Raw genomic sequence first — 14,597 nt, 5'->3', positions numbered from 1 at the left:
CCACGACTGGTGTGCGTCCCGACACCAAACCAGAAACTCACCAACACATTACGACTTCAGACGCTTCCGGCCGTGTTCACAACCTTGCAGCTTTAGGGCAAACATCTAGAATAATGTTTCACAATTATTTTGACACTTTAAACAACTTTAAACAACACGTTCAACGGGGAAAGCAAAACAAGACCAAAAATAATGAAAATGTACTAAAATTTAATCATTCATAAAAGCTGGAAAATCATCTGTGACAGCAATATTAGAGTTGGTTTAGTACAATATATTTTCAGCCTCAAGACACAAATCAGAACACACCATTTTCCCCATCAGTCTATAAAATACTAATTTCCTTAGCTTTATTATGCAAAAATGGAAGTAGAATATATTATGGGAAATATGGAAGGCTTGCAGCTTTCAATATAAAACAAAGTCACTTAGGAAAGATGTTATCTCATCAATACACATCCTTGTAAGTAGGAGTGAGTAACTCATGGAAAATGATGCATCTTTGTTGAAACTGTTAGTGCAGAAATGCATGACAAGGTCAACATTTCACAGGTTTTCTTCTGCAAATGTATTGTCACAATATGCCAAAGATTGAGGTTACTTTTAATAAAACAGTAGGTCTCTTCTTTTACAGCGATATTTCCAAAAAGAAAGACACCTTGGAGAAGAAAAACAAAACAAAAGAACAGAGTTGTCATCAGGCTGACAATACAAAAAAGAAAAAAAAAGAAAAAAAGGTGGATTTCTTTGCCATTAAAAAGCAGAGAGGAGTATCTTGAGGGTATGTGCCGTCTCCTGCCATTTTGCGAGTGGTGTCGTATCTCTGTCAGCCTTTCTCAAAAACGCTCTGGAGAGGACTAAGATGCTGGCACCATCCACTGGGAAAACAGTTAATCATTACAAGTTTCTGCAATTAAGAGAGAGAGAGAGAGAGAAATCACTCGTTGAGTGCATCATGTGAAGCTTTGTGTAGAACCTCAGCTGTCTGCAGAGAACGTTTAGAGCCAAAGTCTCAAACTTCAATGACACGAGAGCCACTGGTCAGGATGCTGTCTGCTGGAGGAGGTGGGGAGGCAAACTCAAGTATTTTTTATTCTTTTTTCCTCCCCATCAATAAATTGGAGCTCTACACAATCCGAACCTGAGCAATCTTCCCCTCTCCTCTCCCTTGTACCTGTCACGCTGCTCCGGATGTTGACTAAAGTACTGCTTCTGACACTGTATCCTGAGAGAACGGCAACTTCCTCCATGCAGATAAGACAGGAAGCAGTCGCTCTAAATCTCCATGAATAAATAATCCGTTGTCCACCTCTCAACACTGTCTGAGCTTGCAGTAAACCTTTCTTTTAGGGTTAAAGGGAGAAAGTTTGCTGCCAGGGGTGTTACAGTCTAAAATTAAAGGTAGACAAAAAAAAAAAAAACAAAAAAAAAAACAAAACAAGTACACTCAGCTTAGAAGTAGACCAACTAATCACACAGATTAGTCGGTCTACCTCGGTCATTTTACAAATCAATATCAGTGGAAGATTTTGGGTTTCTGACGGGTGCTAAAATTATTTCACAGGGCTTTTGGGTTTTGTTATTGGCCAATTAAACAGGTTTTCTTTTTCTTTTCTTTTTGCCACAAACTCATGTTTAATGGGCCAATAGGCCTCACTGAACACATCACATCACATGTCTAAGAGTGGACAAGCAGCACTTCACACCAGTGCTTCTGAACACTTAACCCCCCATAACACAAATCAAACACTGGAAGGACAGGTTCACAATTTTATTTATTTTTCTTTTCCAGTCAGGTGCCTGCATGAACACTGAAACTGTCTGTGCTTGCTGCAATTGTTTCTCCTCTTCACAGTGGCCATTAAAAGATTGCCCACATCACTTATATTAGAGTGCATCAGGAGGGGCTTTAATAACGGCCAGTACGAAAAGGAGGACTGATTACAGTAAATACGACTCAGTTACATTATCATGGTGTTCCGAGGCAGTGTACTTTCATTTGAAAAAGTCATCAAACATGATTTTCTCTGTGATGGATTACACCTCTCAGCCAAGTCTCCAGAGCTGGGCTTTAATATCAAAGCGAGGAGACTGTAAACAAGTAAACCAGAGACGCAAACAGACTAACACGTGTTTTGGGAGACGGCAGCTGCAATACACTAGTCATGTAAAGACTAGCTTATCAGCGCACAGCATCATTTGCAGAAAATGGGCCAGAGCCTGCAGTAATGCCGGTGCATTGAGGAACACTTTTTGCTACAGCGATCCAACAGCAGGTGGAGCCACAACATTCACAAAAGCTTCACAACCAGACACATTTACATAAAATATTAAGAACCATCTTGGCTCAAATTAAAAATAGTGTAACCCTAAAATGGATTTTCAAACATTTATTTTTCAGTAAACGGGTCGACACTGGACAATGGTTCCAGGTGCATAAGAAAACACACAACCCACACCCCCCCCCCTCCAAAAGATTTACTCTGAACACTAAAGAGATGCTTTATGAGTCATCACAGTTCCCAGGACATCAGTAATGCTTTCAACATCCATTTACTGAGTTTATCCTGTTACTGCAACACAGCAACATGCTCGCTTTAATAATTAGTGCGATAAGCCTCCAAACGTTCAGTGACGATCCGGAGCTCAGCGAGCAGCGGGAGCCCCGCACATCGTGTGGAATAAATTTTGTTTCAACACCCACTCACCTGGCCTGGAGCTACTGTGGGAGGGCATTTTAGAGCAGTGTGCAACCCGACTTCTTTTTTGTCTTCTTCTTTTCCATCGGCGTTTTTCTGTTGATCTGTCGCACCAGATCATAGAAAATCTACAACAGAGGAAGTTAAACGGTTTCAACATTTTGCTTCGGCAGAGAACACGGAGCTAACACCTCGCACTGAAAAGTTACTGATTCCATTTGAGACGGCTTCTACAATGGACAGAAATGGAGATTTTCATGGGAAATATGAAGGCTTGCAGCTCTCAATTTGCAATAAAAGCACATAGGAAAGATGACAGCTCATCAATATTCGTGTACATTACACACATGTGGCAACGTTCAATCAGAAAGGTACAAGAAGGTCTGCAAACTGCAACAATTGGCACATTAATCGATCAATTCAACAAAAGAACATTAACCTGCAACTATTTTGATTACTGGTTAACAGTTCTGAGTCATTTTTTTTAAAACGAAAATGGAAAAGCCTATTATTATGTTCTGTGGTGTCCCTGGTGTTATGACTGCAAACTACATATCTTCGGAGTCTTGTCACCTCAGGCTTTGGGAAACTGATCAGCACTGACACTATCTTCTGCCATCTCAGAGCCATTATTCCAATCCATTAACTGAGAAAACAGATGATCAGTTATGGAAATGATTATTAGCTGCAGCCAAGACCCAAGTCATTGGTCTATGCCACGCATACTGTATTTGGTCTAGCAGTGGTACTCACCTCATTAACATTGATCTTTGATTTAGCTGAAGTCTCTAAAAAGGCACAGTTGTTCCACTGACGGGCCAGGTTCTGACCCTGCTCCTTGCCAACCACACGCTCGTCCTCCAAGTCGCATTTGTTTCCCACCAGGATCATGGGAACCTGATTGATTAACAAAGCAAAAGCACCATTTTCAACACAGCTTTTTCATCACCTGGTGCTGGTTTACGATCTTATACACAGCAGATGTACATACTCAACAGCAAAATGAGACCTTAACTATGAAACACACACCAAGCAAGGAGCCTGCTATGAATAAATAAAGCACACACTCAGCGTGTTGTATATCCTCCCTCTAAATTAAGAGATGGAGACCAAGACTGAAAGTGGCAGATAGCATCTAACAAGAGCTTTGACATTTCCACCCTGTCACTAAGTTCCTGCCCCCCCTTCGCTCTGCCCTCTCTCCCACAGAGCTGACTTTAATGAGGGAGTGATGAGCCTGAGAGGAGAAACAGGCTTATTATACAGGGAAACACCGAAGTTCATCACAGAGGAGAAACTCTTCACAGACTGAGGAGTGAAGGATGATGGACATCTTTATACATTTTTTAATTTTTTTTCCTCATCTATTACTGTCTCATTTACATCCTATAATGTGTGAGTGTGTTTTTTTTTTCTTTCCGATTATCTACACATAATAAAAACACTAAGCGTGAATGAGAATCGATTTTTTTTTTAGAAGAGTTAGTACTCACGTCCTCAGTGTCCTTTACTCGCAGGATCTGTTCCCGGAGGTCCTGTAGGTCGTTAAATGTTGACTGTGCTGTGATGGAGTACACCAAAGCAAAACCTTGGCCATTCTTCATGTACAGGTCCCTCATAGCAGTGAACTGTTCCTGTAGAAACAGTGACAGCAGAGCAGCCATCAGCAGCCTGTTTGCATTTAACTTGTAAGACTCATCCATCCGACACTCAGACTTGACTTACTGTTCCAGCCGTGTCAAGGATTTCAAGCATACACTGCTGTCCATCGACCTCGACTTGCTGTTGGAGAAAAACAAACGGGTAAATGTTTTTATGCAACAAGTTTAAACTTCAGAGGAGTAACTTGTAAAACATGGCCAACCAAACCAGGAGTGACCGATATCTTACAAATTACACCTTAATGAGTGAGTTAATTTAATAAAGTTCAGGAGGTCGAGTGAACTGTGTTTCTGAGCTTACCTTTCTGTACGAGTCTTCTATTGTGGGGTCATACTTCTCAACAAAAATGCCTTGCACAAATTGGACTGTCTGAAACGGACAAATGGAGCAAAGGAAAACGTGAACGAAAACTTACTTTTTAAATCATCTTGTAGTTTTTACTGTTTGCAAAATTTCTTTCAAATCTATTTCCAAGCCAGTTAAATTTCTCAACAAGAATCATTTATATTCTTGAAGATCCACGTCTCATAATTCAAGCTTATCCTTGTCTCCCGACCCTAATTTTATTTCTTGTAGCCTCTGAAAACACTACATCCTCAAATACTTTTATCTGCAAGATGAGACCGTGGACCACTGTGCGGTTTGTGTAAAACAAGAATACAGCTGTATGGAGCATACTACTGTTAAAAATTATTTATCCTACTCATTTGAAGCACTCCATTTATATATCAATAACACTATTTGACTATGAAACTGTAATGAAGACACAGACGCAGTTTCCTGTGACAGCAGCCATCACTTACCAGTGCTGATTTTCCCACACCTCCTGATCCCAGCACCACTAGCTTGTACTCACGCATGGTGGGCAACTTCACTGGACAGCACAAAGATCTGTGAAAGGACAGAGAAAGAATGAGGAAAGCAAGACTGATTATCTTTGTGTCATTTTCCGCCACAGGACAAAAAAATCTACTAAGCGAGCTAAATCCAAAAGAGCTTTAACTTATTTCCCTGCGCCGAGGACAATATGACTGTTCTTGACTCTTAGTGATGCTGTGGTGAAGCGCTCTGCTGTTTGATGTCTGTAAGGTCTTTTGTTGGGGAGGAACAGTGCCAGGTTTTGAGGCCAATTTTACATGGTGAGCCGTATCTTGCGATTACAACATCCCATAATGCACTGGGGCATTATGAGAAAGGTGAACGATGAACAAACTTATTTGAACATCACATCTGATCTAACCCTTTCAGACAAATAAAATTTGAAACACGGAAAAGCTTCCTAAATGAATTCTTTTATCCTCATTCCAGTTATCAAAGGGTTAAACCATAAGTTAGCTGCTGAGCCAGTGGTTTGGTTTAATTTTACCATTAATAGATTCACATACTCAAAAAGGAGAAATGAAACTCAACACCAACTTAACAACATCGAGAGTATTTTTAACAACCTGACTGGAATAACTTTAAGTCACTTCTATGATGCAACAAATACACTGAAATTTGTGCTGATGCCATTTCTGCTCTCAAGTCAGGTATTTCAATATGGGGGTCTATGGGAACTGACTCGCTTTTGCAGCCAGCCTCAAGTGGATATTCGGGAAACTGCAGTTTTTGGCACTTGTGCGTTGGCTTCATTTTTCAGCCACATGGTGAATACTCCGTCAGTGCAATATCACTGCTGATATTAGCAGATTAAAACCCCGTTCCTCTGCCAAAAAAAATGAGCTCACTCTCCCACCCACTACCATGGGACTTTGGCTGTCATGACAATAGGGGAGTTGCCTTATAAAAAATAAGAGGAGAGTCAGAAAGAAAATGAGAAAGAAACCATAGACAGGCTCCATAACTCCAGAAATTCAGACCAGGTTTTCACTCAGTAGTAGCACTGGCATCACTAGTTAACTTGTAAAATCTGGCCAATAAGATACAATGTGGAAAACTACAAGAGTCCTAAAACAAGAGTGCAGGCAATAGGTAAGAGTTACAGCGCCACAAATAACTTCATCTCATCAGAATACAGGGGAGAAAGGCCACGAAGGATGACCCATCATCAACTCCATCAGGCTGACACAGTTTAGAGAGCGTATGTGGCCTAGAAAATATTGGCCTGAAAATGTTCAACAAGAAATCTGTGAATAAAAAGCGACAATGTTTTTGATATTTTCACATTATCATTATAATAATAGTAAATGCAACGGTAAGCCAGTGATTAATAGGGAAGGATTTTCTCCTGTGGTGTCATTTTGTCTTGAGCAAGCTGAAAATGTGTGACTACGAACTCTGGGAAAATCACCAAATGAGTAGTGTACTTTGATAGATTTTACGGGGCACTGATGTGAATGTAGAGAATTTTCATCCTGAGGTGCATCTCGATATCAACTGAATTCTGATTTTCACAGTGAACGTCAGAGATAAGAAGCAGCAGCACGAAACACATCTCATAAAACGCATAGTTAAACTGTTAACAAACACGTACGAAGGCACACGTGGTGAGAAGCGCTTTTGAGGAACCGTTAATGCCATTCTGAAAAGCAAATACAATCTTCATTTGATGTTTAAATGTCAAAGAGGGGGTGATGCACGGTAAAACCTCATTTGAAACTACTAATTGTACTAGCTCTGCCAGACGTTTGTCAAATGTTGAGACAAACAATACAAAAAACCCACTGTCACGCTCGACTGGCATTTGCAATTCTAAGTACGACGTATGAAGCACCACCAGAAACCCACAGTGTGAGACAGGCACACGAGGCACTCTACAAAGAGCCATTGTAATGACCCTCCTCTACTCAAGTACACCATACAAACAGAAAATGGAGATCAGGGGGCGCATGCATGACCACAACACTGAAATCATTACTAGGGCCGAGGGGGTGCACCTAAGGCTTACGCCAACGTGTGCACGATGCATTTGTTAAGCTACAAATGTACATAAAGGCAAACCACTCTGTGTTTAAAATGTAAATTTATGTGGGTGTAACAAATTGTGCTTTGAAGCCTTGACATCAGATAAGGAACCCAAGCCTTCCTCTGATTAGATATAAGCCCAGACTCACAAACGTTTCAGGTGTCAAGCATTTGAACTGACAAACAAAAAAAACACACATTCATGCTGAAATGCATGCATGAAAACAGCTTAACCTACTGTGTACACGGCTGCTGCAGATGGCAACTCCCTCTACATCTGGGGAGGAGGGGGGTGCCGGCAGATCTTCAGGTATACTGACGTCAAGGGGCAGGTGCTGAGGTTCAACTGGGAGCCAGAAAGCTAGGCTACACCAAACTGTTCAGACAGCAAACTGGCCCTAAAGTGTAAGTGTTTACATTCAGATCAGCAGTTCATGACTAATCTAGATAAGAATAGGATTAATCAAACGCAAATTTAAGAGTTTTGTGTATCTGGTCAGGCAGGCAGACAACTTAGTAAAACCAGAAACCAGTAGAAAAAACAAAAACAGTAATTAGTAAAAGTAATCTGCTGGGCACCGTATGCAACCACAGTGTGTTGGTGATGCTTTTGAGGGATGACTTACTGTTGCCAATTTAAGAGCTGAGTTAGTCTACGTTACGGAGTCAGGAGGTGAACTGTCACTTGTTTCATTACAAACAAAGCTGTTGACGTAGTCCCTTAAACACCTGTTGCTCTCTGAAACAGTAACCACTTATTAAAAAGAAAAACAATTGCGGATAACTGGGCGACAGTTCAATGCAGCATGCAGAAAACCTTGTCTCGTATGTCAGAGCCCGAAGGGGGCAAACGGATTTTAACTCTGCACAATCCAAACACACTTCTGGATGACGTCCTTTTAATAACACCTTTTTAAGAAGCCTCTCTCGACTATTAAAGTTAAACGGGTAAAGCTATGTTGCCATGTAACGCAGTAAATTAAAATGAACTCAAGTTTCGTGACAACTTGAAGCACAGTTGGTTTCGAAAGGAAGGGTGTGGCTATTAGTTTCCCAATGCAACAGAATGTGACTGTTCGACCATTTAAATCGGTTAGTCAAAGTCGGTAGTAATAATGGGTCAACGTAACTCAAATGAAAATTTAACGCGACGTTTAAAAAGTCGCCGCCGCTAGCAAGGAGTAGCTTAATTACCAAAGTGCTTGAACAACTCAAATGTTAGCATTCAGCTAACAACGTTTGGTAAGCGCTACTCAACGTTACTGGGTGTTAGCCTGCAAACGATAACAGGCTGTGTAACACACAGTTAACAGTGTTAACTAACGTCGAGTTCGCAGAGAAAGCAAAGCTCGAGTCACAGTTTAACGTTAGTTCTAGTCTGGGAGACACTAAACTCAACTGAACTTGCCTAACGGTTAACACAGTTGTTTAGCTAACACTGGGTGCTAATAAGTTAGTTAGCCAGTTAGCATTGGGTTGGACTCTCAAATCCCGTTTTGTATTCCATCTAACGTTTGAGCTTTGAGACGCTAGTTGGGTTTTTGTTGACGTGTTGATGGACCGCTAAAAGTCTGAACGGGAATAAGATACAAGCGGACATTAAACGACCTGAACCACAAAACATGTTTACATCGGCAACTCGTTAGTTAGTCATTAGCTGACGTTAGCTTCTCAATCTAGTCATCTGGGTTAGCTTGAAAGCTAAGCTATTTGGCTCACAAAAATTATTTCGCTACAGCGCTGCCAGAAGTCACGTTACTGCCTCACCGGAGGCAACCAAATGTCCAGGGACTAATCATTAAACTAATGGAGTCGTAAGGCAGATAATTAGCTATTAAAAACCTAATTTTACACAGGGGTAAATCCTCACAAGACACTCACCGTGTTCCGCTATGTGTGCGCTAAATCACACTGGGCGAATGTACGGAAGGGTCGGGACAGCAGCTATTGATTGGATCAGGATCAGCCTATCACAGCCATCCAGGTCTGAGTACAATTTAAACACCTCCAGCTCGAGCACAGTTTTATTCTCTGCCTCAAGTGTTTCCAGTGCTGCTAGCAGAGCCGTTTGTTTGTTGTTTACAGCGTCCCCTCAGAAACAATGAGGAAGAATACGCTTAGTGACCGTGAACAACGTGTGCCAGCTGTGTTAGTAATAATGAACTACTATTGCTATTATTATTATTATTATTACAATCTTTGGAGACAGTCCTAGTTCAGCCACTACCGGGAACATAATATACTGTATTTACACATGCTGAGGTTAAAATGCGTTTCATTAACAAATGCATGAACATTTAACATGATGGGTTTCTTTATTTTGTAAAAGACTTTATTTACTGTAAAACATCGAAACAGGTGTCATCCTGATGTGTGTGGAGCAACCCCAGGTCCAGTTCCATTTAGGATTTCCACTTTGTTTGTACTCTTGTTGAGGAAGCTGAAAACATGTCCAACAGCCTCGCAAAAGTCACATTTGATGCTCAAACACCCCGAGGAGGAGTAAAGCAGAGAGGAAGTGTCTCCGTTATGAAAAGCAGCACAGCTGCACCGAGAGCAGATGTTTGGCAGGTGAATTTTTTAGGTGAAGTCTGAAGTTGAGTCCATCAAGAAGAAGTGCTTTGATGCACCCCGTGTGACCGAACAGGCCTGCTGTTTGGTCACGTTGGCATTTTTAGATATGAAGTGAGATGAGATTTATTTATTTATTTTCAGTTCATAACACAACCAAACTGCAAGGTTGTTTTCCTGGCATCTAGTATGCAGTCTCACCGTCTGATCACAAATATTTGTTTTTAGTTAGTACATATGACGTTTAAACCTTCAGCTTTATTTGTATTTTTTAGTTATAACTTAGATGACGTTATTCCCTCGCTGCTGGATCATACAACGCCGCACCGTGTTGTAACCTCCAGGTGTAAACTCACTCTTCAGATGAAATGCATCTTACCTACCGTGTGAGCTTCATCCCACTGAACTGCTGATGTGATAAGTCAGTACATATTTAACCTTTGGATCACGTGGTGCTGCTGAACAGAGTGGGCGCCTGCCTGGCTGCACTGGCTGTGGTGCGCGCAGGAAGCACACCTGAGCAGCAAAGTGCAGCGGCAGAGTTGAGACACTTCAGATGTTGGCTTTCTCTTTCAGTTTACTCACCTGAGAGGTTCATGTGTAAACACCAAACACTCGCCGGAGAATAATGACCATAATTCAGCCCTTTCACTTCCCCCGTGGCTGGAGGTGCAGGCTGTTTATGGGTGAATGAAGGCTCCCCAGAAAAGCGAGTATCTTTTTCAATACTCACTTAATTTGCACCAGCCTCCACTGCATTTTATGGTTGTTTTAACCAGCTGGCAGTGCAGCTCTCAGGATGGCAGCGTCAGCTCAGACTGAAAATGTCCAAAACTAATGAATGGCTTGCAGTGAAGTTTCACACAGTTCATTAATGTCTCCCAGAGGGTGACTCCTGCTGATGTTGGTGATCCACTGAACTTCCCTCAAGCACCACCAGCAAATATCTCTACATGTACTTGATGATTGGGCATAAAATCTGGTTCAGACGTTTCTTGGTTCTCCAACGATGAATCCTGTTGCCTTGGATGGTCCCCCAGTTTCTCTCTAGGATCACCAGGAGGCTGACCTGAAGGCGCTTGACTGAAACACGTCATTGAATGGACTGGAAACCAAACGTTCTGACGTTCATGCTCCCCTCAGGATGCTCCCCTCAGGACGACCTGTAATCGCATCTCACGTCATCATCAAGTCAAATCCTTGATGTGTCCGATGCTTTGGTTAAAACTAAAGACGCTCCCCTCGGCCTCACTGTTTTACTCTAACGGAGAGGACTGCGCGGGTTCGATTCCCCCCACCGGAGGGGCAGGAAAAATTTGGGTGTGGTGGAGTGATTAATAATCTTCCCCATTAGCCCATTGTAACATTCCCCATTGTAGTGCCCTTGAGCAAGGCACTTAACCCCCAATTTGCTCCCCGGGCGCTTGATAGTTGATAGTCCTGTGTGTGTTTCGCTGCATGTTGCATGTGTGTGTGTGTTTCAGTGATGGGTTAAATGCAGAGAAGTAATTTCCCAGTTTGGGATTAATAAAGTAAATAAAATTAAAGGGATAAAAATAAAAATGACATCACACTCACTAAATATTCATCATCACGTTGACATATTTCCTCTGTTCGCTGTGTGACGAAGGCCCACACGAAAGACACCCGGCAGGTCGCGGCCCGGTGGCTGAGTGGATTAGATGAGTTACTGCACATCTTCCTCATCACAGCGACTAAATATGGAGTTCATGACAGATGAGAGGTGGCGCAGCATCAGATGACTTATGACTGCGAATGTCATCTGACGCGCTCTATGCTGAGACTGACTCTGCTTCCAAGTTCAAAACAAACAAATAAAAGAGATTTTATCACGGTCATCATCATAAACTACCGACATCGAAGCGATAAATGACAGAGGTGAAGTACTGCTGTGAGGAAAGTAAATAGAAAGATGTGCATTTCGGTGGTGTACTCTGACCGTGACACATGTTGTCCTGCCCTCTTGTCACACAAACTGAAGGTTACATTAAAAGAGACAACTGAACACACACACACACACACACATTTGCTCTCATCAGCTCACGACTGAGCTTTATCTTGTCAAATAAACAGTGCAGGAAAGTAAGAAAGTTCTTAAATACGTTGCCTCAGAACAGGCCTGAGGTACTTCACTGGAGTACTTTCATTTTATTCTAATGTATACTTCTACTCCACCAAAGCTCACAGAGAAATATTGCACTTTTTACTCCACTACATTTGTTTGTTTGTTGCTTTTAATTTAAGAATGACATTTTACATGCAGTAACTAATAAAACACGATGAATTATTGATTTCTTATTAACTTAAGGAGTATATGAAGTTTTTGACAAATTTCAGTAAGTAAGTAGTTATGTTACAAATGTACTTTTGATCCTTTAAGTACATTTTGCTGATAATACTTTTGTACTTTAATTTGTAATAAAGGACTTTTGGACTGTGGCGTTTCTACTTTTACTTGATTAAAGGATCTGAATTTTACTTCTTCCACCATTCAAACCAAAGAGGCAGCAGTGCACAGTTTGTAATATGAAGAATAAAAAAAAATTAGAAATACTTTTAATAGTTTTAATAGTTTTTTCGCCAGCTGTTTTCAAGGGCGTGTCCAGACTTTTTTGAATGTGGAGGCCCAGGTGGAGCACTGACGTATGCAGGAGTGGCGTGAAGTACAAACACACACTGGAAACAGCATTCATTTACTGGTTCTCATTACGTATTTATTAACATTATGTTGTGTCTCAGAGTTTCTATCATTCCGGTGTTGGTTTTTGTTTGTTCATTTAGCTGTCGATTTTATCCAAAACAACAATTAGCTACAAATATTCCTCTTAAGTATCTAATAACTCAGGTCCCACCTCTCACTGGGCAAACATCCAATCATACTTAAAAATGATGGGGTGGCATGTGGAATGGCCAATCAGATTTAAGGAGTACCAGGACACGCCTTTGGCTGTTTTGTGTGGACAATTTGAGGCATAACTGAATTTAATAACTTCACTCTGCCAGCGTCTTCCAAAACCTGCTCTCGGAGCTGCTGGCAGTGGTGGAACACATATTTGGATCATTTAGTTAACATACCAATACAACAAGGTACTGTATAGATACTTCATTACATAAACAAAAGCATCAGCAAAAGGTACTTTAAGAATATATTATCACGCTGATACATTGTCATATATGACATAATTAGACTGTTGATTGTGAAGCATCTTTGAGTAAAAATGCGTTGAAGATAAATATAGATAGATAGATAAATAAAGGGGTCATCAGTTGATTAATGTGACATATTGGATATCTTTAACCTTTTTGGGTCCACACAGCTAATGGTGACTTGGTTACAGACATCTGATACATCAAGCAGAGCCAGAGCAGTGGACTTGAAGTGTAATTGAGCAGGAAATGCTCAAGTAAAGTGCTTCAAAATGGCACTTAAGTAGCTGAGAAAATGCACTTCTTTATTTTCCATCACTGGCTGCTGGTCCACAGGATGTCTGTCAGCTCGAAGTGAACTCGTCTTAAGCAATCTGTCATTTTATTACCACACACAGTGTGTGCTGCTGTTGCTTCCCAGGAGAAGCCTGGTGATGATTGTTTTGCAAGTAACTGACTGTTTTGATTTTCTTTTGTCCCGTGTTGTTTGTGCATCATCTTAAGTTTAGTCAGTGATCATCTAAACTGTTCGAACTCTCCCTCGAAGAGTTTATCCAACACGCTGATTAATGTCACCCATGCCGTCCATCCTGTTCAGCTTTAATTCAGTGTTGTCATCATTAATTTATCCTGCTGCCTTTTCTGAAAGCCTGCCAACCTGCAGGAGACATTGATTATTCTTTGAACTTGCTGCTGTTTTATTAATATTCACTGCAAATTGTATTCATGTTCCCTCTCATGTTCCCCTTTCATTTCCTCCACAGTACATCCTCACACATCACACATCCTTTTTTCTCATTTTGACATCCCAAAACTTGGCTCTTTTTTAATTCCTGTGCATTTCCACCAAATCTCCTTGGTTTCTGTTTCTGTTGTCTTGCAAAAAAAAAAAAAAAAAGAATAAATTAAAAAGACATTTCACAGCTGGAACACAGGTGTTTAAGGATGGCTGAGTTCCATTCAAGTGTCCCAGTTAGCCATGACAGTTTGACAAGGAGCCAGCATGATGAACAACACCAGGACACTGAAACTGAAGCAACTCAATGGAACTTAACCCTAATTAGATGCATCAGTGATTTTAGAAGGGCCCATCGTTACGTGTCAAAATGTCTTCAGTCTAAAAGGTCTGTTAAAATCCTTCTTTTTTTTTTTGTTATCCTTCTCTACTTCAGTGTTGTTTTCCTTCTTGATTGTTATGTAGGTCATGTTTTCACTGCTGCGCCATTTACAGTACGATCAAACCTGAAGTCAGCATTTAGTGTCTGGCAGCATTAATTAGGTGTCTGAGCTGTCATGACTTCCTCTGTGTTTATCATATTTTGGCTTCCCCTTCTCGCTTTGCTGGTTCTGCTTCCCCCCTCCCCCCTCCCTCAGTGAGAACGAGATTAAGAGCCGAGTGTCTTAAACACTATCACGCTGTCAATGTATTACCAGGCCGCGAAGCAGACATGCTGCAGGCGGAGTCGAAAGAAAAGTGTTTAGCTCTTTAACTAGTAAGAAAGGTAAATCACTGAGTGTGTGGGTCAGTGCACCGAAGACAAGCAGCTGCAGAGTAATAACACAGTATGCTGGAAGAGATATACAAGACTGTTG

The 14,597-nt window shown here is 41.2% G+C and overlaps 1 protein-coding gene across 2 annotated transcripts; it reads right to left on the bottom strand.

Annotated features, from left to right (window-relative positions):
- Positions 1-190: 190 nt before the first annotated feature.
- On the bottom strand, positions 191-9,284 carry LOC124062809 (ras-related protein Rap-1A). 2 transcript variants are annotated; one of them, XM_046395781.1, is made up of 9 exons: positions 9,147-9,284; positions 7,504-7,663; positions 5,165-5,252; positions 4,662-4,730; positions 4,425-4,481; positions 4,193-4,333; positions 3,453-3,596; positions 2,709-2,827; positions 191-907 (listed from the first exon to the last, which is right to left on the bottom strand). In XM_046395781.1, exons 3-8 carry the CDS (start codon positions 5,219-5,221, stop codon positions 2,738-2,740), a joined length of 558 nt encoding a protein of 185 aa, XP_046251737.1. In that variant the 5' UTR covers positions 5,222-5,252; positions 7,504-7,663; positions 9,147-9,284; the 3' UTR covers positions 191-907; positions 2,709-2,737. The 2 variants fall into 2 exon arrangements, with proteins under 2 accessions (XP_046251737.1, XP_046251738.1); XM_046395782.1 differs by lacking the exon at positions 9,147-9,284 and adding an exon at positions 7,892-8,542.
- Between the last annotated feature and the right edge of the window lie 5,313 nt (positions 9,285-14,597).

Source organism: Scatophagus argus, chromosome 8 (genome assembly GCF_020382885.2).
Source record: "Scatophagus argus isolate fScaArg1 chromosome 8, fScaArg1.pri, whole genome shotgun sequence".
Taxonomy (NCBI): Eukaryota; Metazoa; Chordata; class Actinopteri; family Scatophagidae; genus Scatophagus; species Scatophagus argus.
This window is presented reverse-complemented; position numbering and strand designations above follow the sequence as displayed.